Below are 26,558 nucleotides of genomic sequence, written 5' to 3'. Positions count from 1 at the left end.
CCGCTGGTGGTGGAGGTGCTGGTTGTGCTGGTGATGCTGGTGGTGCTGGTGGTGCTGGTGGTGCTGGTGGTGCTGGTGGTGCTGGTGCTGGTGGTGTTATGGTCATCGTGCACGGGTCAGTGTTCTTGTACTCTGAAATGATTGTCTTTCTGTCCCTCTAAGTTTCTCCCTCACAGTGGCACTGAAGTTTAATACGATAACGAGACACTAGTGATGCCTTCCTGGCACCACCACACTACCTGACAACCACCAGTGCAACACTACCACCACACTACCTGACAACCACCAGTGCCACACTACCACCACACTACCTGACAACCACCAGTGCCACACTACCACCACACTACCTGACAACCACCAGTGCCACACTACCACCACACTACCTGACAACCACCAGTGCCACACTACCACCACACTACCTGACAACCACCAGTGCCACACTACCACCACACTACCTGACAACCGCCAGTGCCACACTACCACCACACTACCTGACAACCACCAGTGCCACACGATCACCACACTACCTGACAACCACCAGTGCCACACTACCACCACACTACCTGACAACCACCAGTGCCACACTACCACCACACTTCCTGACAACCACCAGTGCCACACGACCACCACACTACCTGACAATCACCAGTGCCACACTACCTGACAACCACCAGTGCCACTCTACCACCACACTACCTGACAACCACCAGTGCCACACTACCACCACACTATCTGACAACCACCAGTGCCACGCTACCACCACACTACCTGACAACCACCAGTGCCACACGACCACCACACTACCTGACAACCACCAGTGCCACACTACCACCACACTACCTGACAACCGCCAGTGCCACACTACCACCACACTACCTGACAACCACCAGTGCCACACGATCACCACACTACCTGACAACCACCAGTGCCACACTACCACCACACTACCTGACAACCACCAGTGCCACACGATCACCACACTACCTGACAACCACCAGTGCCACACTACCACCACACTACCTGACAACCACCAGTGCCACACGATCACCACACTACCTGACAACCACCAGTGCCACACTACCACCACACTTCCTGACAACCACCAGTGCCACACGACCACCACACTACCTGACAATCACCAGTGCCACACTACCTGACAACCACCAGTGCCACTCTACCACCACACTACCTGACAACCACCAGTGCCACACTACCACCACACTATCTGACAACCACCAGTGCCACGCTACCACCACACTACCTGACAACCACCAGTGCCACACTACTACCACACTACCTGACAACCACCAGTGCCACACTACCACCACACTACCTGACAACCACCAGCGCCACACTACCACCACACTACCTGACAACCACCAGTGGCACACTACCACCACACTACCTGACAACCACCAGTGCCACACGACCACCACACTACCTGACAGCCACCAGTGCCACACTACCACCACACTACCTGACAACCACCAGTGCCACACGACCACCACACTACCTGACAACCACCAGTGCCACACTACCACCACATTACCTGACAACCACCAGTGCCACACTACCACCACACTACCTGACAACCACCAGTGCCACACTACCACCACACTACCTGACAACCACCAGTGCCACACTACCACCACACTACCTGACAACCACCAGTGCCACACTACCACCACACTACCTGACAACCACCAGTGCCACACGATCACCACACTACCTGACAACCACCAGTGCCACACTACCACCACACTACCTGACAACCACCAGTGCCACACTACCACCACACTACCTGACAACCACCAGTGCCACACTACCACCACACTACCTGACAACCACCAGTGCCACACTACCACCACACTACCTGACAACCACCAGTGCCACACTACCACCACACTACCTGACAACCACCAGTGCCACACGATCACCACACTACCTGACAACCACCAGTGTTACACTACCACCACACTACCTGACAACCACCAGTGCCACACTACCACCACACTACCTGACAACCACCAGTGCCACACGACCACCACACTACCTGACAGCCACCAGTGCCACACTACCACCACACTTCCTGACAACCACCAGTGCCACACGACCACCACACTACCTGACAACCACCAGTGCCACACTACCTGACAACCACCAGTGCCACTCTACCACCACACTACCTGACAACCACCAGTGCCACACGACCACCACACTACCTGACAACCACCAGTGCCACGCTACCACCACACTACCTGACAACCACCAGTGCCACACTACTACCACACTACCTGACAACCACCAGTGCCACACTACCACCACACTACCTGACAACCACCAGTGCCACACTACCACCACACTACCTGACAACCACCAGTGCCACACTACCACCACACTACCTGACAACCACCAGTGCCACACGACCACCACACTACCTGACAGCCACCAGTGCCACACTACCACCACACTACCTGACAACCACCAGTGCCACACAACCACCACACTACCTGACAACCACCAGTGCCACACTACCACCACACTACCTGACAACCACCAGTGCCACACTACCACACTACCTGACAACCACCAGTGCCACACTACCACACTACCTGACAACCACCAGTGCCACACTACCACCACACTACCTGACAACTACCAGTGCCACACTGCCACCACACTACCTGACAACCACCAGTGCCACACGACCACCACACTACCTGACAACCACCAGTGCCACACTGCCACCACACTACCTGACAACCACCAGTGCCACACTACCACCACACTACCTGACAACCACCAGTGCCACACTACCACCACACTACCTGACAACCACCAGTGCCACACTACCACCACACTACCTGACAACCACTAGTGCCACACTACAACCACACTACCTGACAACCACCAGTGCCACACTACAACCACACTTACATCACCACCAATACACTCTCACAACACCACACTACATCACCATCACCACTACCACCACACAACCATCCACCACTACCACACCACCCCACCATCACCACCCCACCACCACCACCACCACTACCACACCAGCCCACTACCACCACTAACACACCACCCCACCTTCAACACCCCACCACCACCACTACCACACCACCCCACCACTACCACACCACCCCACCACCACCACTACCACACCACCCCACCACCACCACTACCACACCACCCCACTACCACCACTAACACACCACCCCACCTCCAACACCCCACCACCACCACTACCACAGCACCCCACCACCACCACTACCACACCACCCCATCATATCAGACGGGGATGAGTGCCAGGAACATAATGCACTGCAGTAACCCGTCTGGACCCTCTTAGTGAGATTGATAACATACCTAGTGAGTCTGCCATATCAGGCTGACACTACTGAAGTCTGCCATCTCAGGCTGACACTACTGAAGTCTGCCATCTCAGGCTGACACTACTGAAGTCTGCCATCTCAGGCTGACACTACTGAAGTCTGCCGTCTCAGGCTCACACTCCCACCTTTTAACCCCCTCTCTTTAACTGTCACCCTGTAACGCCAACCCTTTAACTCCCGCCCTTTAACCCCCGCTCTTTAACCCCCGCTCTTTAACCACCGCTCTTTAACCCCCGCTCTTTAACCCCCGCTCTTTAACCCCCGCTCTTTAACCCCCGCTCTTTAACCCCCGCTCTTTAACCCCCGCTCTTTAACTCTTACCACACAATCTGCGCCATATAAACTATTATCATCAATCATCATCGGGAAGGCCTAAACCCGCATGAGTCAGACCCCGACCTGGAGAACAGAATGTGGTTTGATCCGAGGAAGAGGGGTTCAGGAGGACACTTATGTAAGCGTCAGGGAAATGCAGTGATTTTTGTGCCTGATGAGCAGTATTGTGTTGCTGGAGAAGCAAGGAGGTCAGAAGGTTTCAAGTCTATCCACTACACCAGGTCATTAAGGCAGCGTCGAGGACAAGTCTCTTTTTCAATGTTTTATTAAAAAAATTAAAAAAAAATTACATTTTTACAACAAATACGAAAATGTAATTAAACCTCATCAATAATGTTTACTTAATTAAATTACATTATATATATATATATATATATATATATATATATATATATATATATATATATATATATATATATATATATATATATATACATCGAATATTATATACACTTCAAATGTAACCGTATGTACATGAGTAATGTATATGCAGTTTAGAATTGTATTTAAAACTACAAACACGTTTAAAAAAACTAAATATTATACCTGTAAACTTAATCATTATTCTACTCTCGAATCCTGACACCGGTGATATTTTGTACCACATGCGCATTATTATTGTGTGAGTACGCTGAAGTGTACTCTGGTGCCTGGAGGAGTACATGATGCTTGAGGGAGTGACAAGCATCACCTGGAGGAGGTGGAGCAAGGTGTTAGGGAGAGGAGAAGGTACAAGATACGCCATACACAGTAGTAATTACTTCGTCTTGTACTGTTGAGGTCAGAAGTGAAAGACTAAGTGAGTCCAGAAGAGTAAGAGGGAGTGAGGGATAGTGGAAGAAGAGAGATAATAGGAAGATGAGAGAGCATCCTCTTGTAGCAAATGGCGACAAGATGCAATCTGAGACGGAGGCAGCAGACGGAGGCAGCAGACGGAAGCAGCAGACGGAGGCAGCAGACGGAGGCAGCAGACAGAAGCAGTGCCTCACATGACAATCCGACTCCCTTCGCCACCAGAAACATTAACAATGTAACAATACTGGCGTCTCATGGCTTCTTCTGTACGTGGGCACCTCCTTTATCCTCCTTGACACTGGTTCTAGCTATCCTACTTGCACAAGATTGCAAAGCCAATCCACTGAAAAGGTGGTGACTGTAGAAGGAAGAGGGTTTTGGAAGCGGAGCTTCAGCGATGCCCACTAGCGACAGACCTCGTCGTCAGGAACGCAGGCGGAGGAAGCAGTAACCAGGAAGAGCCGTCCGCTGGGGCACACACACACCTGTAGTGAAGATCGTCGTCAGAATCATGGGACAGGAGAGAGTCCTGCACCTTGTCTACGTTAATCTTCCCTTTTGACTGAACTACTATTAATTTTTAAAGGGGTGTGGACCCGTAAGCCAGTGGAAGGCTTCGGTCAGATGACCTAAAGTTCCAGCTGCGGGTCATTATATGACTAAGACCGGCGTCAGGAAACACACTGTCCTGTTTCCTGACCAATTTTATCTACCCTACCCTCTTAAACTGTTTTTGAATGCCGGAATTAAATACTGCAGAAGCTGTTCTGCGTAAGTATTCACTAACTGTTTATGGGGATTGAGTCTTAGCTCCTGGCCCAGCCTCGTAACACACTATCGATCGGCGTTTTTATTTTAAGCCTTTCTTTTATGTCCTTACATTTTACTACTAAAATGGAGTTTTCTTCCATGACTTTCTGATGCACCTGGTCGCACCTCCTAGCCGGCCTCACTCCACTTTCACCACTCTGCTCATGAAGTGTTTCCTAACTACCTTGTGGCTCATCTTTCCTTTTACCTGCCATTTATGTTCCCCTGACCGCTTGCCTTGCGTGTCCAGCGGTCTTACTCTAGTCGACCTGTCAATAACTCTGAGTACCTTTTACGCTGTAATAATGTCTCTCCCTGCTCTTCGCTCTTATAAAGGTCGTTGCATTTAGCGTTTTTAGGCTATGTTGTTAGCGCAGATCCCTCAGCTCTGGTACTTAGGCATGTTACAGCAACCTAGACTGAGTCAAGCTTGTGTTCTCTCCTGCAACAGAATTTGTCAGCGTGTGTGTTGCCAGTGTGTACCCACCTATATACATGATTGCAGGGGCCGACTTCTCACCTCCTGGCCCCACCTCTTCGCTAGCTGCTAGTGGGTTCGCTCCTGGCTTAGAGAGCCTTATTGTACGCTTTCTGCCTCAGCCACTCTACTGTTCAGGTCGTTCCACTTCCTGACTACGCTGATATTGAAGAAATACTTCCTAACATCCCTGTGAGTCGTCTGTATTTTCATCTTCCGGCTGGTCCTCCTAGTATTCCTCTTTCCCGCCGTCTCCTGAAAAGTCTGTCTCTGTCCACCCTGTCAATTCCTCTCGGTATTTTTATCATACCACCCTGAGCGCTCGTGTATGTGTGTGTGTGTGTGTGTGTGTGTGTGTGTGTGTGTGTGTGTGTGTGTGTGTGTGTGTGTGTGTATGTGTGTGTGTGTGTGTGTGTATGTGTGTGTGTGTGTGTGTGGGTTTGTTTCTGTCTCGTACTACCCACACTTACTTGGTACACCCGCACAGGAGGGAAGGTGTGAGCGTCCTGGGAAGGTGGTGACGGCAGGGGTGTGGTGGGCATGTTCTCTCCCTCGGGCGCTGGAATCTGGCTCTCTGTAGCAAGGGAAATAAAAATAAACTTCGTCGGGGAGAGAGAGATAGAGAGAACGGACACACACAGTCCCACCTATGGAACAAACCACAAGCCCGCCGTACTCTAGCTGTGGGTACCGTTTGTTTATTTGTTCCAGTATGATTTTGCAATGTCAAGCAATCTTTGTAATGCCCTTGATACGGTGATAGGTTTCTATCACCACCAGTGGTGAAGTGATGGGTTCTCCATCAATGAACTTGAAGCTACTCTTGCCTTTCTTTGATCAACCTTGACAGCGTCCCGGTCCCCATGTGTTGACTGTCCTTCACGATTTAGTGTTTCCCCATAAATAAAATGACTATAATTAATAATAATTATAATAATAATAATGAACAGAAATAATAATGGGTTTAATGAGTGAAAGTGAAGTAGATTAGGTACAAAATCCTAGACCTTGTTGGTCAGGGTGAGTCAGTAGGTAGAGTTTACACCTGGCTTCCAGACGAGTCGGATCACCTTGGTCACACACACCTTGAGGAGTCTCGGTGACAGAGTTGTCTCTTTCCATCGCCCCGGTGTCCTGAAAGACGCCGTACTCAGGCAGCTTCGGCAGGAAAATGTTGGGACTGTCTATCCTGATGGCTCCCTGGTGTGCCTGCAAGTAGGCCTCCTTCAGGGAGGTAGCAGAGATGTCTCCATCACGAGCCTCCACTCTCACCTCCTGAGCCGCTTCTCCTGACACCCTCCGCGTCCAGCTCTCCAACCTGTGTAGTACACGACACACAAGCAACTTGCAATTTAAGCTCCTCTAAGGCTATCCCTCAATTGTATATCTTTCAAGGGTAAGTTGCAGAGTTAGTGAACGTCCCTGTGTGTGTGTGTGTGTGTGTGTGTGTGTGTGTGTGTGTGTGTGTGTGTGTGTGTGTGTGTACTCACCTAGTTGTAGTTGCAGGGGTCGATTCACAGCCACTGGCCCCGCCTCTTCATTGGTCACTACTAGGTCACTCTTCCTGCTCCATGGGCTTTATCATATCTCTTCTTAAAGTTATGTATGGATCCTGCCTCCACTATATCACTTCCCAGACTATTTCACTTCCTGACAACTCTGTGACTGAAGAAATACTTCCTAATATCTCTGTGATTCATCTGAGTCTTCAACCTTCAACTGTGTCCCCTTGTTGCTGTGTCTTATCTCTGGAACATCTTATCCCTGTCCACCTTGTCGATTCCTCTCAGTATTTTATATGCTGTTAACATGTTGACCCTGTCCCTCCTGTCCTCCAGTGTCGTAAGGTCAATTTTCCTTAACCTCTCCTCGTAGGACATGCCTCTTAGCTCCGGGACTAGTCTCGTTGCAAGCCTTTGTGCTTTCTCTAATTTCCTGGCGTGCTTGCCTAGGTGTGGGTTCCAAACTGGTGCTGCATACTCTAATATAGGCCGGACGTACACGGTGTACAGAGTCCTGAACGACTCTTTAGTGAGTTGTCGGAAGGCTATTCTTAGGCTTACTAGTCGCCCATATGCTATAGCACTTATTTGGCTGATGTGTGCCTCAGGAGATATGTTCGGTATTATACTCACCCCAAGATCCTGTTCCTTAAGTGAAATTTGTAGTCTTTAGCCCCCTAGGCTGTATTCTGTCTGCGGTTTTCTTTGACCTTCTCCGGTCTTCATGACTTTGCACTTGGCAGTATTGAACTCCAGGAGCCAATTGCTAAACCAGGCCTGTAGCCTTTTCAGATCCCTTTGAAGTCCTGCCTGGTCCTCCTCCGACTGAATTCTCCTCATTAACTTCACATCGTCTGCAAATTGAGACACTTCTGAGTCTATTCCTTCCATCATGTCGTTCACATATACTAGAAACAGCACCAGTCCTATAACTGAACCCTGCAGAACCCCACTCGTCACAGGCGCCCACTCCGACACCTCGTCACGTACCATGACTCGCTGTTGCCTTCCTGTCAGGTATTCTCTGATCCATTGCAGTGCCTTCCCTGTTATACCTGCCTGGTCCTTCAGCTTTTGCACTAGTCTACTGTGTGGAACCGTGTCAAAAGCCTTTTTACAGTCAAAACAAATGCACTCTACCCACCCCTATCTCTCTTGCCTTACCGCTGTCACCTTGTCGTAGAACTCCAGGAGGTATGTGACACAGGATTTCCCCTCCTTGAATCCGTGCTGCTTGTCGTTGATAAGCTCATTCTTTTCTAGGTGTTCCACCACTCTTCTGATAATCTTCTCCATGACTTTACATACTATACATGTCAGTGACACTGGTCTGCAGTTTAATGCTTCGTATCTGTCTCCTCTTTTAAAAACTGGGGCTACATTTGCTATCTTCCATACCTCAGGTAGTCGCCCTGTTTCGATTGATGTGTTGAAGATTGTTAATTGTAGTACACATAGCGCCTCTGCTCCCTCTCTCAGGACCCATGGAGAGATGTTATTCGACCCCATCGCATTTGAGGTATCTAGTTTGCTTAGCAGCCTCTTCACTTCCTCCTCGGTTGTATGTATTGTGTCCAACACTTGATGATGTAACCCACCACTCCGTATTTCTGGAGTCCTGTCTGTCTCCACTGTGAACACTTCTTTAAATCTCTTGTTGAGCTCCTCACATACTTTTCGGTCATTTCTTACGAGCTCTCCTCTCTTCTTCAGCCTTTACCTGGTTCTTTACTATTGTTTTTCTCCTGCTGTGGCCGCACAACAGCTTTGGGTCGGACTTGGCTTTCGCTGCTATGTCATTTTAGTATTGTCGTTGCGCCTCGCTCCTTACCTGTGCATATTCATTTCTGGCTCTTCCACTACTCTCCTTATTCTCCTAAGTCCTATGACTCTGTATTTCTTCCATTCTCTATTGCATTTGGAGTTAGCCTCTCTACACCTGCGGGTGAACCAAGGGCTCGTCCTGGCCTTCTCGTTATGTCTGTTACCCTTGGGTATGTGTGTAAGTGTAAGTGTAATTGTGGTTGCAGGGGTCGATACTCAGCTCCTGGCCCCGCCTCTTCACTGCTTGTTACTAGGTCCTCTCTCTCCGTGCTCCATGGGCTTTATCATACCTCGTCTTAAAACTATGTATGGTTCTTGCCTCCACTACATCACTTGCCAGACTATCCCACTTCCTGACAGCTCTATGACTGAAGAAGTACTTCTTAACATCTCTTTGACTCATTTGGGTCTTCGACTTCCAATTGTGACCCCTTGTTTCTGTGTCCACTCTCTGGAACATCCTGTCTCTGTCCACCTTATCTATTCCTCTCAGTATTTTGTATGTCGTTATCATGTCTCCCTTAACCCTCCAGTCCTCCATTGTCGTCAGGCCGATGTGTGTGTGTGTGTGTGTGTGTGTGTGTGTGTGTGTGTGTGTGTGTGTGTGTGTGTGTGTGTGTGTGTGTGTGTGTGTGTGTGTGTGTGTGTGTGTGTGTGTATGTGTGTGTGTGTGTGTATGTATGTGTGTGTATGTGTGTGTGTGTATGTGTGTGTGTGTGTATGTTTGTGTGTGCTTGTGTATGTGTGTGCTCATCCAATAGTAGTTATCTAGCTGTGATTGCAGGGGTCTAGACTCAGCTCCTGGTCCCGCCCCTCTGCTGGCCACCACTGGTTTTACTCCTTGCTGTGTGAGTCCTATCATTCCACTTCCTGACTACTCAAAGTCTAAAGAAGTGTTTCTTAACATCCCTGTGGTTTATCTGTTCTTTTAACTTTGATATGTGACCTCCTGTACCTAAATCCCGTCTCTCAGACACTCTCCCTGTCCACCCTGTCAATTCCTCTAAGTATTTTGTAAGCCATACCCATGTCGCTTCTGGTGGTTCTCTCTAGTATCGCCAGGTTTAGCTCCCCTAGCTTCCCCTCATAGTTCATACCTCTCAAATTTGGGACTAGTTTTCTTGCAAACCTTAACACTTTTTTCTAGCTACTTTACATATTTTACCAGGCAAGGGGCTCCATACTGGCGCTGCGCACTCCAATATGGGCTTGATATATTCTGTGTGTAAGATCGGGAATTCTTCACTGGTGTTCTTGAAAGCTACCCTTATGTTATCTTGAGGAACACGAGTGAGAACTGAAAGCTTAAATTGCCACCTACAGTAGTATGCAAATTAACTGTGACAGGAGTAAATTTTGTGATTTTCTCATAATGTCATAATCTCCGGCTTAATTAGTATAGTTTGGGTTATTTTCTTTTCAGAAGAGTTTGGTACTGACTTCTGACAACCCTTCAATTCATGATAACTAATGAAATTCACGATGGATGTTACACCTAGGAAGCGTTCAGTTTCTTTGACAGAAAACTTGCTGATTTGAGTATCAGACAGATCGCCGAAAATTCGAGCCTAGCAAAGTCAACTGTTGGTCGGATTCTGAAGAGAGCTGATGACACTGGTGATTGTGGAGCGCTGCGTCGAGGAAAATGTGGAAGAAAACGCAAGACATCTTATGATGACAAGGTTATCATAAGAAACAGTGTGAAGGATCCCAAGAAAACCAGCAAATATCTACAGAGAAATTTGGCCTCAGCTGGCGTAAATGTTGATTCTGCAACCGTTCGATGAAGGCTCCTTGAAGTTGGCACAACTGCTAGAAAGCCAATAAAGAAACAATTATTGACTGCGGCTGCAGTGTGTACTCGATCATAAGGGATGGATGACAGAAGAATGGAGAAAAGTTATATTTTCAGATGAGGCGCATTTTGAAGTACATGGATACAGATCAGTAATAGTGAGACGGAGCAAAGACGAACCAAAATAGACAAAAACCCAACTGAGCAGTGACATTCAAGGCAGTCTTGTCAACTCATTTGCTTCCCAATGTGATTAGAGACTTTCCTGATGGTGAAGGCATTTTCCAACACGATCTTGCTCCATGCCACACTCCCAGAAAAATGCTGACATTCTCCAGAGAGTGTACTAAGTGTTCTAAATTGTCCTGGAAACTCTCCTGATCTCAACCCAATTGAGAATCTATGATCAATAACCAAACGCCGTGGAGAAGCTAATTGTTGCTGTTATTAGGACTCGGTACCATGACGGACTTGCCAAAATGTATTCAGTATTGGTCGATTCTATGCCGCAGCGTGTAGCAGATACTTACAAAACAAAGAGCAGTCATATCTCTTATTAAATCAATTATCTGTCATATCAGTGTTGTGTATTTTTCAAATAAATATTAATATTCCAAATAAATATATTATTTCATCACTGTTCAATTTAATATACACACTGTACCTGAGCTCATGAAGACTTAACTGAGCTTATGGACACTTACCTGAGCTCGTGGACACCCTGGGAATATACCAGAGGCGTCTGGATAGTTCCTTCAAACTCAGCACCTTCATCACCTGCAATGAATAAGAGAGTAAAGTAGACCAATATGGTAACTTCCGTGTTATTGTTCGAGGCGCGTGAGGTTTAGTGTAGACTAATGTAAACCGACATATCCCATCATTATCTGACGTACTAAGATATATACAGCTATATATATATATATATATATATATATATATATATATATATATATATATATATATATATATATATATATATATATATATATATATATATATATATATATATATATACAATAAGATCACAGTAAACAGGTGATTTTAAAATATGCAAACTTGGTTGATATGCCTTCTCTTCTTAAGACTTTTAATATTAAAGTTGTATTTAAAAATCTTGATACAGTAAAAAAAACTTTTGATAAAGAATTCCCCCCAGAATGCTGATGGATGTGTCTATAAGATTCCTTGTAAAATTTGCGATAAAGTTTATTACGGACAAACTGGTAAAAATCTCGAACTAAGATTAAAACAACATAAATATAGCATTAGAACTGGACAAGATTCCAATGCTCTATTTATTCATGTAAGAGATTTTAACCATCCAATTGATTTTCAAAAAGTTGAGAAAGTAGTATCAAGCAAGTCCATGGTCGACAGGAATATAATTGAATCTTGTTTCATAAAAAGCAGTTTTGAAAATAATATGAATATTTCCTTAGGTTATATAAATTAGACTCATTTACAATTAATAAAATTTGGTTAAAGTTTAATAATACATTGGACAAATAATAAACCTTATTTCTTGGGTAGAATATTTTGTTAGTGGGATGACGTGAGGACCTGCCTAGTTGGACCAGCGGACCTACTACAGTGTTCCTCTTTTCTTATGAGTCCGGTATTGTCGCGCGTCAGGTGTTTCTTTGTTGTGGGGGTTGACTGTGAGGTGTGGTTTAAGCCCTTTAATTGCCTTCCTTTGATATATTACTTTCATAGTTCCTTGATAATGTGAGTAGTCACGAAAGCACTTGTAATTTCACTACTCTTTCACACTGGTTGTTTTGCATATATATATATATATATATATATATATATATATATATATATATATATATATATATATATATATATATATATATATATATATATATATATATATATATATATATGTATGTATATTGTATGTGTGTACATTGCTCTTGACTACTTGATGCCTCATTATAGACGAGAGAATTATTGAAATATAAGACTAACTCGAAACTGTGTTAAGGAGTACTGGGAACTGTGAGTCTCTGGGTTTACCTGTGACGGTGGGTGTCTGGGTTTACCTGTGAGGGTGGGTGTCTGGGTTTACCTGTGAGGGTGGGTGTCTGGGTTTACCTGTGAGGGTGGGTGTCTGGGTTTACCTGTGACGGTGGGTTTTTGGGTTTACTTGTGAGGGTGGGTGTCTGGGTTTACCTGTGACGGTGGGTTTTTGGGTTTACTTGTGAGGGTGGGTGTCTGGGTTTACTTGTGACGGTGGGTGTCTGGGTTTACCTGTGACGGTGGGTGTCTGGGTTTACTTGTGAGGGTGGGTGTCTGGGTTTACCTGTGACGGTGGGTGTCTGGGTTTACTTGTGAGGGTGGGTGTCTGGGTTTACCTGTGACGGTGGGTGTCTGGGTTTACCTGTGACGGTGGGTTTTTGGGTTTACTTGTGAGGGTGGGTGTCTGGGTTTACCTGTGAGGGTGGGTGTCTGGGTTTACCTGTGACGGTGGGTGTCTGGCTTTACCTGTGACGGTGGGTGTCTGGCTTTACCTGTGACGGTGGGTGTCTGGGTTTACCTGTGACGGTGAGTGTCTGGGTTTACCTGTGACGGTGGGTGTCTGGGTTTACCTGTGACGGTGGGTGTCTGGGTTTACCTGTGACGGTGGGTGTCTGGGTTTACCTGTGACGGTGGGTGTCTGGGTTTACCTGTGACGGTGGGTGTCTGGGTTTACCTGTGACGGTGAGTCTCTCAGCGCCAACACTGCTTCCACTGGCAGAGGCTTGGAACAGATGCTCTCCGTGCGGTCCACGAACCTTGAACTTGTGTGTCCCAGCCAACACGTTATCCACATCTACGGAGTCAGGTCAGGGAAGCAGGGAAGATAGATAGAGCGGAGGTCACATAACGTACAGTATAAAAAGAATCACTGTACACTGCTAAGCTCATTTCAAAAGAACGTGGATGACTAAAAACTCGCAATACCATCGCTGAAACAATTTGCCAAACATCGCACCGAGGAGAAGAACCGTATGGCGAAGACTAGGTCCTTTCCTGGACCATTGTCAAGTCTAGGACGGTCCAGAGACGAACCGAAAGGTCGTCATAAAGCGCCTCCCCCAAGTACGATTCTTGGTGAAAAGAACGTGAAAGTTTAAATTGCTGAAAGAGTGAAAATATCTTCCCTGGACGAGCGTCAGGCAAGCTTGACCGGCGTTACCAGACCCAGGGAACTAACGCAATTTATTTTGTTGTTCGATGTCGTTGATCGAGTTAAAGCAAGATATAACTTGGTGTAAATATGGTAAGTAAGATGCATGTTCAACAGTGAGGTATCTTTATTCAGAAACGTTTGGCTTACGCGGTAGGCTTCTTCATTTGAATATGGAGGAGGCAGCAGAAACAGTAGAGATGTCAAGACGATGTAATCAATCCATCACACTCGAAGATGTAGTTTTGAGGTGGTCAGTCCCACAGCCTGGAAGAAAGTTTTGCTCCACAGTCTCGAATATTGTTCCGGACTATGGAGCAAAACTCTTTCCCAGACTGAGGGACTGACCACCCCAAAACTACGTCTTCGAGGGTGATGGACTGATTACATTGTATTGACATCTTTACTGCTTCTGCTGCCTCTTCTGTATAGAAGCCTACTGTGTAGGCGAAACGTTTCGGAATAAGGATACGTAACTGTTGCACGTGCATCTTATTTATCAAGGATATAATATTTCATGTTGAAGCTCGTCTTACTGAGGTGTAGGAAAGTAGAAGTGTGGCTGAGAGGAACATCCCCGGCAGACAGTAGGTCCTGATCGGTGGCGTCTGCTGTGGAAGGTGGCAGGAAGGGCACGGTGAAAACAGATAGGTTGTGGTAGCCGCTGATGACTAAATTCTTCTCCCTTCTGCTGGTGATGCTAGCTGTTGATACCTGAAGAGAAGCAGAGAAGGGTGATGTAATATCAGGTAGTGGAGTGTGCAAATGCATAGCAAGGAATCAGGGAATAAGCAAGAAAGGACTGAGCAAGAGACGAAGACAGAAAAGTAAGTGGAATGTATGATTAGTGGGGTAAACTTGTCCTTCTCCTGGAATACTAACTCTTATCTAAGTTTGACTACCTGTAGTTAAATCAATTGAATTTATATTTATAACTGCTACATCTTGTTATAACTGCTACTAGTTCCTCCCTCTAACTTTCAAAGATAATGAAAGTAAACCATACCACGGGCGGGATTGAACCCGCGGTCAGAGTGTCTCAAAACTCCAGACCGTCGCGTTATCCACTGGTATGGTTTGGTTGCAATCGTGTCATTACGATTTCGTGAGTCATAATGAAAATAATTCTTCCCCACCACTATCACCACCACTATCACCACCACTGTCACTATCACCACCACTATCATCACCACTATCACCACCACTATCACCACCACTATCACCACCACTATTACTAACATCAGTCAATTTATTATCTTTATTATGCCCCACATACCCATCCTGTGGGCGGTAGTCAAAAAGATTACAGAGGTACATAATGGGTCCAGGGACTGGACTCCAAAGTTTTGGTAGCTGAACAAGTTACAAAGGTAATGAACTATGTACACATCTACACCTGATCACAATTACAATGAGTTATTAATGCAAATAATAGCTTTATTTATAGTGAGAAAAATCAGGGTATTTTTCCAGAATGGTTTGTAATATACCACTGTGGATAAAATACTTTGACATATCTTGAACATTTCTGAGTGAGTTTTCTGAATTCATTAATTTTATCGCTCTGCAGTACATAATTACGCAGGGTGTGACAATAGTCCATCTGGCAAAGTTTACATTTCGTTTGGTCTACATCTGGTGGTGGTGATTTAAGCTCTCAAAGATACTTGTAACCCAGCCGGAGCCGGGCGGTAGTGGCATCCAAGAGTCTGGTTATTTTGTTGGGCGCACCATAGATATGTGGCTCCTCCTGCATGATAGAATGATGACCACTACCACTTACCTTCTCCATGAGCAAGGTTTTACCCTGCATCTTCACGCCTCCCACGACAACGTGAAGTAAACTCATGCCGTCCTGTGGAAGACCCGACACTATCAACACCACATCATCTACAACACCTGTTACACACCAATACAATACTGAATGTTTATATAAATGATCATTTTATGAGATCTCTAATATCGTTTTCTCATTTTTCATCCCCTCCCCCTTCCCCAGTCTCTCCTCGCCTGCATCTTCCCCTCACCCCACTCACCACGTTGAAGTGGATAGTTTTGAGGATCCAGAGTGTGAGTGAGAGGTTGACGACGGAGAGTGTCAGGAGTGCCACCAGGAGAGTGTAAAGGCAGCGTCTGCGCCACCCGGAGGTGGCCACACGGACGTTGTGGCCCCCGACTACGATGGTGGCAGAGCCAGTCTCACCACCCCAGTCCACTTGTGGCCGGTACCCCTGCACCACACCTGTTGGGAGGTGGAAGACACCTGTAATAAGACGCCGGTACCCCTGCACCACACCTGTTGGGAGGAAGGAGGGGGAAACACCTGTAATAAGACTTGTGTATTGACTACCATTCGTGTTAAGAGGCACGTAAGTTCTCCCGTCTTCTAATAACATGTTCATTTTTTCCACTATAATCTACCTTGTCCATAATTACTATCGCATTTGCTTTGTTGCAGACCTCTAAGAAAAGTTCAGACCTCTACAACACAAATATCCTCGAAGATTTGTTAAGTTATACTATGAATTAAGTAAGATCCTGGACTTTACCTTACGAAACAGACAAAGCAAATGTGATAGTAATTATGAACAAGGTAGATTATAGTGGAAAAATGAACATGATATTAGAAAACGGGGAAAATTACGTGGCTTTTTAAGGGGAAGACACCTGTCACGTTAGTTCGAAGGAAAGAACGAACAGACAGACAGACAGACAGACAGACAGATAGATTTTTACATGTTGAAGTATTCTCTTCTGTCTCTTTCCTTCTCGTATTTAATCTCTTCTTTCTCCTCTTTATATTATCTCACTTACCTCTCCCCCCTCTTCTGTCTTCTTTAATTTCATCTCTTTCACCTTTCCTCCTTTCTCCTCCTCTCCTTTCATCCACCTTCTCTCTCTTTTTATTCTCTCCTCACCACCTCATTCTCCACTTTTACTAGATGAAGGATATAACCAAGTGGTGTATATCAGTGTATATACACAGAGGTGTATATCGCAGTGCATATACACAGGTGAGCATATATATATATATATATATATATATATATATATATATATATATATATATATATATATATATATATATATATATATATATATATATATATATATGTCGTGCCGAATATGTAAAACTGGTCAATTAGCAAGAACTCATTTAAAATTAAGTCCTTTCTAAAATTTTCTCTTATACGTTTAAAGATAGATTTTTTTCATTTATGTTAATATAAAAATTTTTAATTTTGCACCAAAAGAATCTTAGAAAACTTACCTAACCTTATTATAAAACGAACAATTTATTTTAGCCTAAACCAACTAAATATATTTTAGATTTGTTTACAATAATTTAATACTAAACAAATACAGTGAAATATATTTTTTTTCGTTAGCTTCAGAATGATTTTGACGAAATTACTGCATACACAAATTTTCACTTGTCCTATATGGCAAGATGAACGTTGCTATTTAAGCCAAGATCGCAAGTTCTGCCTATTCGGCACGACATATATATATATATATATATATATATATATATATATATATATATATATATATATATATATATATATATATATATATATATATATATATATATATAAACACTGATCTATATATATATATATATATATATATATATATATATATATATATATATATATATATATATATATATATATATATACTATATATGGTTTAGAAAGACACGTAAGCAAACACTATGACATATTTATTAGAAAACGTTTCGGTCCTGGGACCTTGATCACTTCTAACATACAGAGGTAGAAAGGCATTATATATATAGGCGGAGAGTGAGGTGTGACGCACGTGACCTGAGGAATGTCATAAGAACATAACATAACGGCAGAGGCAGTTTTGATAAGGACCTGCCTCGCATGGGCCAGTAGGCCTTCTCCAGTGTTCCTCCATTCTTATATGTTCTTATGACATTCCTCAGGTCACGTGCGTCACACCTCACTCTCCGCCTATATATATATAATGCCTTTCTACCTCTGTATGTTAGAAGTGATCAAGGTCCCAGGACCGAAACGTTTTCTAATAAATATGTCATAGTGTTTGCTTACGTGTCTTTCTAAACCAACTTGTCGGTATTTATTACCAAGGTTTATACCATATACTATATATATTGATGTATATTTCTCACGGAATGTATACTAAAGGTGTGTATATTCAGTATATATACACTGAGAGAATGCATTTTTTCCATGGCTTAAAAATTATTATTATTATTATTATTATTATTATTATTATTATTATTATTATTATTATTATTATTATTAGACATTCCCAAGGTGGACCTTTAAGTGTTTTCCAGATTTTTTCTTCCCTTTTTTCCTTTTAATTCTTTCTTTTACTTTTCGCTCTAATATCTCTCAAAACACAAGAATGCCTCGTTCGATTGGTTTCAAATTTTGAATGCTGGTGCAGTGTAACTTGAGCAAGCTTCGTGCAACAGTTAGCATGTTCAGGAACTCTCTGACCAGAAGAAAAAAAAGGATTGTAGGACCCCAGTCACAGAATTCTAATAATGGCTCCGATAAATTCCGTGACCTTTCACCCTGCCTGCCCCACCCTGCCTGCCCCACCCTGCCTGCCCCACCCTGCCTGCCCCACCCTGCCTGCCCCACCCTGCCTGCCCCACCCTGTCTGCCCACCCTGCCTGCCCCACCCTGCCTGCCCCACCCTGCCTGCCCCACCCTGTCTGCCCACCCTGCCTGCCCCACCCTGCCTACCCCACCCTGCCTGTCCCACCCTGCCTGCCCACCCTGCCTGCCCCACCTTGCCTGCTCCACCTTGCCTGCCCCACCCTGCCTGCCCCACCCTGCCTGTCTCACCCTGCCTGCCCCACTCTGCCTGCCCCACCCTGCCTGCCCCACCCTGCTGTCCCACCCTGCCTGCCCCACCCTGCCTGCCCCACCCTGCCTGCCCCACCCTGCCTTCACCACCCTGCCTGCCCCAACCAGCCTGCCCCACCCTTCCTGCCCCACCCTGCCTGCCCCACCCTGCCTGCCCCACCCTGCCTGCTCCACCCTGCCTGCCCACCTTGCCTGTCCCACTCTGCCTGCCCCACTCTGCCTGCCCCACCCTGCCTGCCCCACCCTGTCTGCCCACCCTGCCTGCCCCACCCTGCCTTCACCACCCTGCCTGCCCCACCCTGCCTGCCCCACCCTGCCTGCCCCACCCAGCCTGCCCCAACCTGCCCGCCCCACCCTGCCTGCCCCACCCTGCCTGCCCCACCCTGTCTGCCCACCCTGCCTGCCCCACCCTGCCTGCCCCACCCTGCCTGCCCCACCCTGCCTGCCCCACCCTGCCAGCCCCACCCTTCCAGCCCCACCCTGCCAGCCCCACCCTGCCTGCCCCACCCTGCCAGCCCCACCCTGCCTGCTCTACCCTGCCTGCCCCACCCTGCCTGCCCCACCCTGCCTGCCCCACCCTGCCTGCCCCACCCTGCCTGCCTCTACAACACAACTATCCTCAAAGATCTGTTAAGTTATACCATAAATTAAGTAAAGATCCTGGACTTCACCTTACGAAACAGACAAAGCAAATGTGATAGTAATTATGGACAAAGTAGATTATAGGAGAAAAAATAAACATGATAATGGGAGATAGGGGAACTCAGGCGCCTCTTAAGTTTACCTTCGTGTTCGCGGACGAGAAAATTTTGAGTTTAGTAAATTCGTTGAAAAAAAACTTGGAGGAGGTTAGGTTAGGTAAGATTAGTCAGGAAAGAGGACAAGTGTTTCCTGACGCTGCTCTTAGTCATATCATGACCCACCGCAGAAGCTTTTGGTCATCTGACTGAGGCCTTCCACTGGCTTACCCCTCCAACACTTTAAAAATTATGGATGTCATTATTACCACTATTTTTATGAATTTACTCCGTGAGATCACTGGAAAATGACTCTTTTGATCGGCTTCGGATTTTCAGCCTTGTTGTTGTGTTACATAAGTCCCAGTTTCCCAATTTTTGTTAAACAGTAAAACAGAGTTAGTTAACCTCACGATGACATTGTTAGTAAATTAATATTTTAAGTAATGGTTAGGATACCATTATTAGTAATGTTCAGGATGTTATTGCAAGTGATGTTTACGATATTATTACTAATGTTTAGGCTAGTGCTGTAAGTAGATTTTGGGCTCGTATTGTTAGTAATGTTTATATTTGTATTGTAGACTGTCTTGGTACTAACAGTGTTTGTACTGGTACTAACAGTTATGTTGATAGTGACGATGGTAGTGATGATAGTGACGATGGTAGTGATGATAGTGACGATGGTAGTGATGATAGTGACGATGGTAGTGATGATAGTGACGATGGTAGTGATGATATTGACGATGGTAGTGATGATAGTGACGATGGTAGTGATGATAGTGACGATGGTAGTGATGATAGTGACGATGGTAGTGATGCTGATAGTGACGATGGTAGTGATGATAGTGACGATGCTACGTAGTGATGCTGATAGTGACGATGGTAGTGATGATAGTGACGATGGTAGTGATGATAGTGACGATGGTAGTGATGATAGTGACGATGGTAGTGATGATAGTGACGATGGTAGTGATGATAGTGACGATGGTAGTGATGCTGATAGTGACGATGGTAGTGATGATAGTGACGATGGTAGTGATGATAGTGACGATGGTAGTGATGCTGATAGTGACGATGGTAGTGACGATAGTGACGATGGTAGTGATGCTGATAGTGACGATGGTAGTGATGTTGATAGTGACGATGGTAGTGATGATAGTGACGATGGTAGTGATGATAGTGACGATGGTAGTGATGTTGATAGTGACGATGGTAGTGATGATAGTGACGATGGTAGTGATGATAGTGACGATGGTAGTGATGATAGTGACGATGGTAGTGATGCTGATAGTGACGATGGTAGTGATGATAGTGACGATGGTAGTGATGATAGTGACGATGGTAGTGATGCTGATAGTGACGATGGTAGTGATGTTGATAGTGACGCTGGTAGTGATGATAGTGACGATGGTAGTGATGATAGTGACGATGGTAGTGATGTTGATAGTGACGATGGTAGTGATGATAGTGACGATGGTAGTGATAGTGACGATGGTAGTGATGTTGATAGTGACGTTGGTAGTGATGTTGATAGTGACGATGATAGTGATGTTGATAGTGACGTTGGTAGTGATGCTGATAGTGACGATGATAGTGATGTTCATAGTGACGTTGGTAGTGATGTTGATAGTGACGATGGTAGTGATGCTGATAGTGACGATGGTAGTGATGCTGATAGTGACGTTGGTAGTGATGTTGATAGTGACGATGGTAGTGATGATAGTGACGATGGTAGTGATAGTGACGATGGTAGTGATGTTCATAGTGACGTTGGTAGTGATGCTGATAGTGACGATGATAGTGATGTTCATAGTGACGTTGGTAGTGATGTTCATAGTGACGTTGGTAGTGATGCTGATAGTGACGTTGGTAGTGATGATAGTGACGATGGTAGTGATGATAGTGACGATGGTAGTGATGTTGATAGTGACGATGGTAGTGATGCTGATAGTGACGATGGTAGTGATGCTGATAGGGACGATGGTGGTGATGTTGATAGTGACGATGGTAGTGATGCTGATAGTGACGTTGGTAGTGATGCTGATAGTGACGATGATAGTGATGTTCATAGTGACGTTGGTAGTGATGTTGATAGTGACGATGATAGTGATGTTGATAGTGACGTTGGTAGTGATGCTGATAGTGACGATGATAGTGATGTTCATAGTGACGTTGGTAGTGATGTTCATAGTGACGTTGGTAGTGATGGTGATAGTGACGTTGGTAGTGATGTTGATAGTGACGATGGTAGTGATGTTGATTGTGACGATGGTAGTGATGTTGATAGTGACGATGGTAGTGATGCTGATAGTGACGATGGTAGTGATGCTGATAGTGACGTTGGTAGTGATGCTGATAGTGACGATGATAGTGATGTTCATAGTGACGTTGGTAGTGATGTTCATAGTGACGTTGGTAGTGATGTTGATAGTGACGATGGTGGTGATGTTGATAGTGACGATGGTAGTGATGTTGATAGTGACGATGGTAGTGATGTTGATAGTGACGTTGGTAGTGATGTTGATAGTGACGATGGTGGTGATGTTGATAGTGACGATGGTAGTGATGTTGATAGTGACGATGATAGTGATGATAGTGACGTTGGTAGTGATGTTCATAGTGACGTTGGTAGTGATGCTGATAGTGACGATGGTAGTGATGTTGATAGTGACGATGGTAGTGATGATAGTGACGTTGATAGTGATGTTGATAGTGACGATGGTGGTGATGTTGATAGTGACGATGGTAGTGATGTTGATAGTGACGTTGGTAGAGATGCTGATAGTGACGTTGGTAGTGATGCTGATAGTGACGATGGTAGTAATGTTGATAGTGACGATGGTAGTGATGTTGATAGTGACGTTGGTAGTGATGATAGTGACGATGGTAGTGATCTTGAAAGTGACGTTGGTAGTGATGTTGATAGTGACGTTGGTAGTGATGCTGATAGTGACGATGGTAGTGATGTTGATAGTGACGATGGTAGTGATGTTGATAGTGACGTTGGTAGTGATGTGATAGTGACGTTCGTAGTGCTGTTGATAGTGACGATGTTGGTGATGTTGATAGTGACGATGGTGGTGATGTAGATAGTGACGTTGGTAGTGATGTTGATAGTGACGATGGTGGTGATGTTGATAGTGACGTTGGTAGTGATGCTGATAGTGACGATGGTAGTGATGTTGATAGTGACGTTGGTAGTGATGCTGATAGTGACGATGGTAGTGATGCTGATAGTGACGATGGTAGTGATGTTGATAGTGACGATGGTAGTGATGTTGATAGTGACAATGGTAGTGATGTTGATAGTGACGATGGTAGTGATGTTGATAGTGACGTTAGTAGTGATGTGATAGTGACGATGGTAGTGATGCTGATAGTGACGATGGCGATGTTGATAGTGACGATGGTAGTGATGGTGATAGTGACGATGGTAGTGATGTTGATAGTGACGTTGGTAGTGATGTGATAGTGACGTTCGTAGTGCTGTTGATAGTGACGATGGTGGTGATGTTGATAGTGACGATGGTAGTGATGTTGATAGTGACGATGGTAGTGATGTTGATAGTGACAATGGTAGTGATGTTGATAGTGACGATGGTGGTGATGTTGATAGTGACGATGGTAGTGATGTTGATAGTGACGTTGGTAGTGATGTGATAGTGACGTTCGTAGTGCTGTTGATAGTGACGATGGTGGTGATGTTGATAGTGACGATGGTAGTGATGTTGATAGTGACGATGGTAGTGATGTTGATAGTGACGATGGTAGTGATGTTGATAGTGACGTTGGTAGTGATGATAGTGACGTTGGTAGTGATGTTGATAGTGACGTTGGTAGTGATGCTGATAGTGACGATGGTAGTGATGTTGATAGTGACGATGGTAGTGATGTTGATTGTAACGTTGGTAGTGATGTGATAGTGACGTTCGTAGTGCTGTTGATAGTGACGATGGTGGTGATGTTGATAGTGACGATGGTGGTGATGTTGATAGTGACGTTGGTAGTGATGTTGATAGTGACGATGGTGGTGATGCTGATAGTGACGTTGGTAGTGATGTTGATAGTGACGATGTTGATAGTGACGTTGGTAGTGATGTTTGATAGTGACGATGGTAGTGATGTTGATAGTGACGTTGGTAGTGATGCTGATAGTGACGATGGTAGTGATGTTGATAGTGACGATGGTAGTGATGTTGATAGTGACGTTGGTAGTGATGTGATAGTGACGATGGTAGTGATGCTGATAGTGACGATGGTGGTGATGTTGATAGTGACGATGGTAGTGATGTTGATAGTGACGATGGTAGTGATGTTGATAGTGACGTTGGTAGTGATGTGATAGTGACGTTCGCAGTGCTGTTGATAGTGACGATGGTGGTGATGTTGATAGTGACGATGGTAGTGATGTTGATAGTGACGATGGTAGTGATGTTGATAGTGACGATGGTAGTGATGTTGATAGTGACGATGGTAGTGATGTTGATAGTGATGATGGTAGTGATGTTGATAGTGACGTTGGTAGTGATGTGACAGTGACGTTTGTAGTGCTGTTGATAGTGACGATGGTGGTGATGTTGATAGTGACGATGGTGGTGATGTTGATAGTGACGATGGTATTGATGCTGATAGTGACGATGGTAGTGATGTTGATAGTGACGATGGTAGTGATGTTGATAGTGACGTTGGTAGTGATGTGACAGTGACGTTCGTAGTGCTGTTGATAGTGACGATGGTGGTGATGTTGATAGTGACGATGGTGGTGATGTTGATAGTGACGTTGGTAGTGATGCTGATAGTGACGATGGTAGTGATGTTGATAGTGACGTTGGTAGTGATGCTGATAGTGACGATGGTGGTGATGTTGAAAGTGACGTTGGTAGTGATGTTGATAGTGACGATGGTAGTGATGTTGATAGTGACGTTGGTAGTGATGCTGATAGTGACGATGGCAGTGATGTTGATAGTGACATTGGTAGTGATGCTGATAGTGACGATGGTAGTGATGATAATAACGCTGGTAGTGATTTTGATAGTGACGATGGTGGTGATGTTGATAGTGACGTTGGTAGTGATGTTGATAGTAACGTTGGTAGTGCTGTTGATAGTGACGTTCGTAGTGATGTTGATAGTGACGTTCGTAGTGATGTTTATAGTGACGATGGTGGTGATGTTGATAGTGACGTTGGTAGTGATGTTGATAGTGACGATGGTAGTGATGTTGATAGTGACGTTGGTAGTGATGCTAATAGTGACGATGGTAGTGATGATAGTAACGTTGGTTGTGATGTTGATAGTGACGATGGTGGTGATGTTGATAGTGACGTTGGTAGTGATGTTGATAGTAACGTTGGTAGTGCTGTTGATAGTGACGTTCGTAGTGATGTTGATAGTGACGTTCGTAGTGATGTTGATAGTGACGTTCGTACTGATGTTGACAGTGACGATGGTGGTGATGTTGATAGTGACTTTGGCAGTGATGTTGATAGTGACGACGGTGATGTTGATAGTGACGTTGTTAGTGATGTTTTTAGTGGCGATGGTAGTGATGTTGATAGTGACGTTGGTAGTGATGATAGTGACGTTGTTAGTGATGTAGATAGTGAAATTGGTAGTGATGATAGTGACGTTGGCTGTGTGTGTGTGTGTTTTGGGGGGGGGGGTAACAAGTGAGTGTGGGCAGAAGGCTGGGAGAGGATTGGATGGGTGCCAACCTATTTCGCCTGAGACGCAGTGGTGGTGGTGGTGGTTGTAGTAGTGGTGGTGATACAGCCACCACAATCATTATATCTACCACCACTACCACTATTCAACCCTATCGCCACTTCCACCACGAGTACCCACTTCCTTCACCACCCACCCACATCACTCACCCACACCATCAACACCACCCACCCACCCACACCACCCACCCACACCACCCACCCACTCATCCACCCACCTACAATCCTCGTGCCGACACCAATGTGGTTGTGTCGAAGCTCAGTGGAGAGCATCCTGGTTGTTTAACTTTCCACTGTGTAATGGAGCAAGTTCCTTGTCACTGGCACCCACTAGCACCCACTGGCACCCACTGGCACCCTCTGGCACTCTCCGTCTGCAAGCCTTGCCAAACATCATGCTCCGCCCTCTCTACCTATCTCTCTCCCCTCAGTGTTCTACCTTTCGTCCACACACACACACACACACACACATATTATATATATATATATATATATATATATATATATATATATATATATATATATATATTATTTTTTTTATTATCACACTGGCCTCTTCCCACCAAGGCAGGGTGGCCCGAAAAAAGAAAAACTTTCACCATCATTCACTCCATCACTGTCTTGCCAGAAGGGTGCTTTACACTACAGTTTTTAAACTGCAACATTAACACCCCTCCTTCAGAGTGCAGGCACTGTACTTCCCATCTCCAGGACTCAAGTCCGGCCTGCCTGTTTCCCTGAACCCCTTCATAAATGTTACTTTGCTCACACTCCAACAGCACGTCAAGTATTAAAAACCATTTGTCTCCATTCACTCCTATCAAACACGCTCACGCATGCCTGCTGGAAGTCCAAGCCCCTCGCACACAAAACCTCCTTTACCCCCTCCCTCCAACCTTTCCTAGGCCGACCCCTACCCCGCCTTCCTTCCACTACAGACTGATACACTCTTGAAGTCATTCTGTTTCGCTCCATTCTCTCTACATGTCGGAACCACCTCAACAACCCTTCCTCAGCCCTCTGGACAACAGTTTTGGTAATCCCGCACCTCCTCCTAACTTCCAAACTACGAATTCTCTGCATTGTATATATGTATATATATATA

General features: G+C 45.3%; 1 protein-coding gene across 2 annotated transcripts; it reads right to left on the bottom strand.

The window, feature by feature from the left end:
- Positions 1-4,158: 4,158 nt before the first annotated feature.
- LOC128688589 (delta-sarcoglycan) lies at positions 4,159-25,825 on the bottom strand. 2 transcript variants are annotated; one of them, XM_053776472.2, is made up of 9 exons: positions 25,672-25,825; positions 16,153-16,412; positions 15,900-15,971; positions 14,653-14,830; positions 13,640-13,759; positions 11,646-11,718; positions 6,906-7,138; positions 6,291-6,394; positions 4,159-5,017 (listed from the first exon to the last, which is right to left on the bottom strand). In XM_053776472.2, exons 1-9 carry the CDS (start codon positions 25,724-25,726, stop codon positions 4,937-4,939), a joined length of 1,176 nt encoding a protein of 391 aa, XP_053632447.1. In that variant the 5' UTR covers positions 25,727-25,825; the 3' UTR covers positions 4,159-4,936. The 2 variants fall into 2 exon arrangements, with proteins under 2 accessions (XP_053632447.1, XP_053632448.1); XM_053776473.2 differs by having other exon boundaries at positions 16,153-16,358; positions 25,672-25,823.
- Between the last annotated feature and the right edge of the window lie 733 nt (positions 25,826-26,558).

Source organism: Cherax quadricarinatus, chromosome 13 (assembly GCF_038502225.1).
Source record: "Cherax quadricarinatus isolate ZL_2023a chromosome 13, ASM3850222v1, whole genome shotgun sequence".
NCBI lineage: Eukaryota > Metazoa > Arthropoda > Malacostraca > Decapoda > Parastacidae > Cherax > Cherax quadricarinatus.
Note: the sequence above shows the minus strand (reverse complement) of the source record. Positions and strands in the feature narration are given on the sequence as shown.

Bases quoted from the DNA above. Each gene is read 5' to 3' on its own strand.
- LOC128688589 (XM_053776472.2), bottom strand. From the start codon at position 25,726: ATGCTCTCCACTGAGCTTCGACACAACCACATTGGTGTCGGCACGAGG. The intron at 16,413-25,671 runs GTGGGTGGATGA...TCCTCCCAACAG, and splicing joins TGTCGGCACGAGGATTGTAG to GTGTGGTGCAGGGGTACCGG. The intron at 5,018-6,290 runs GTAAGTGTGGGT...TCTTCACTACAG, and splicing joins CTCCTGTGCGGGTGTACCAA to GTGTGTGTGTGCCCCAGCGG.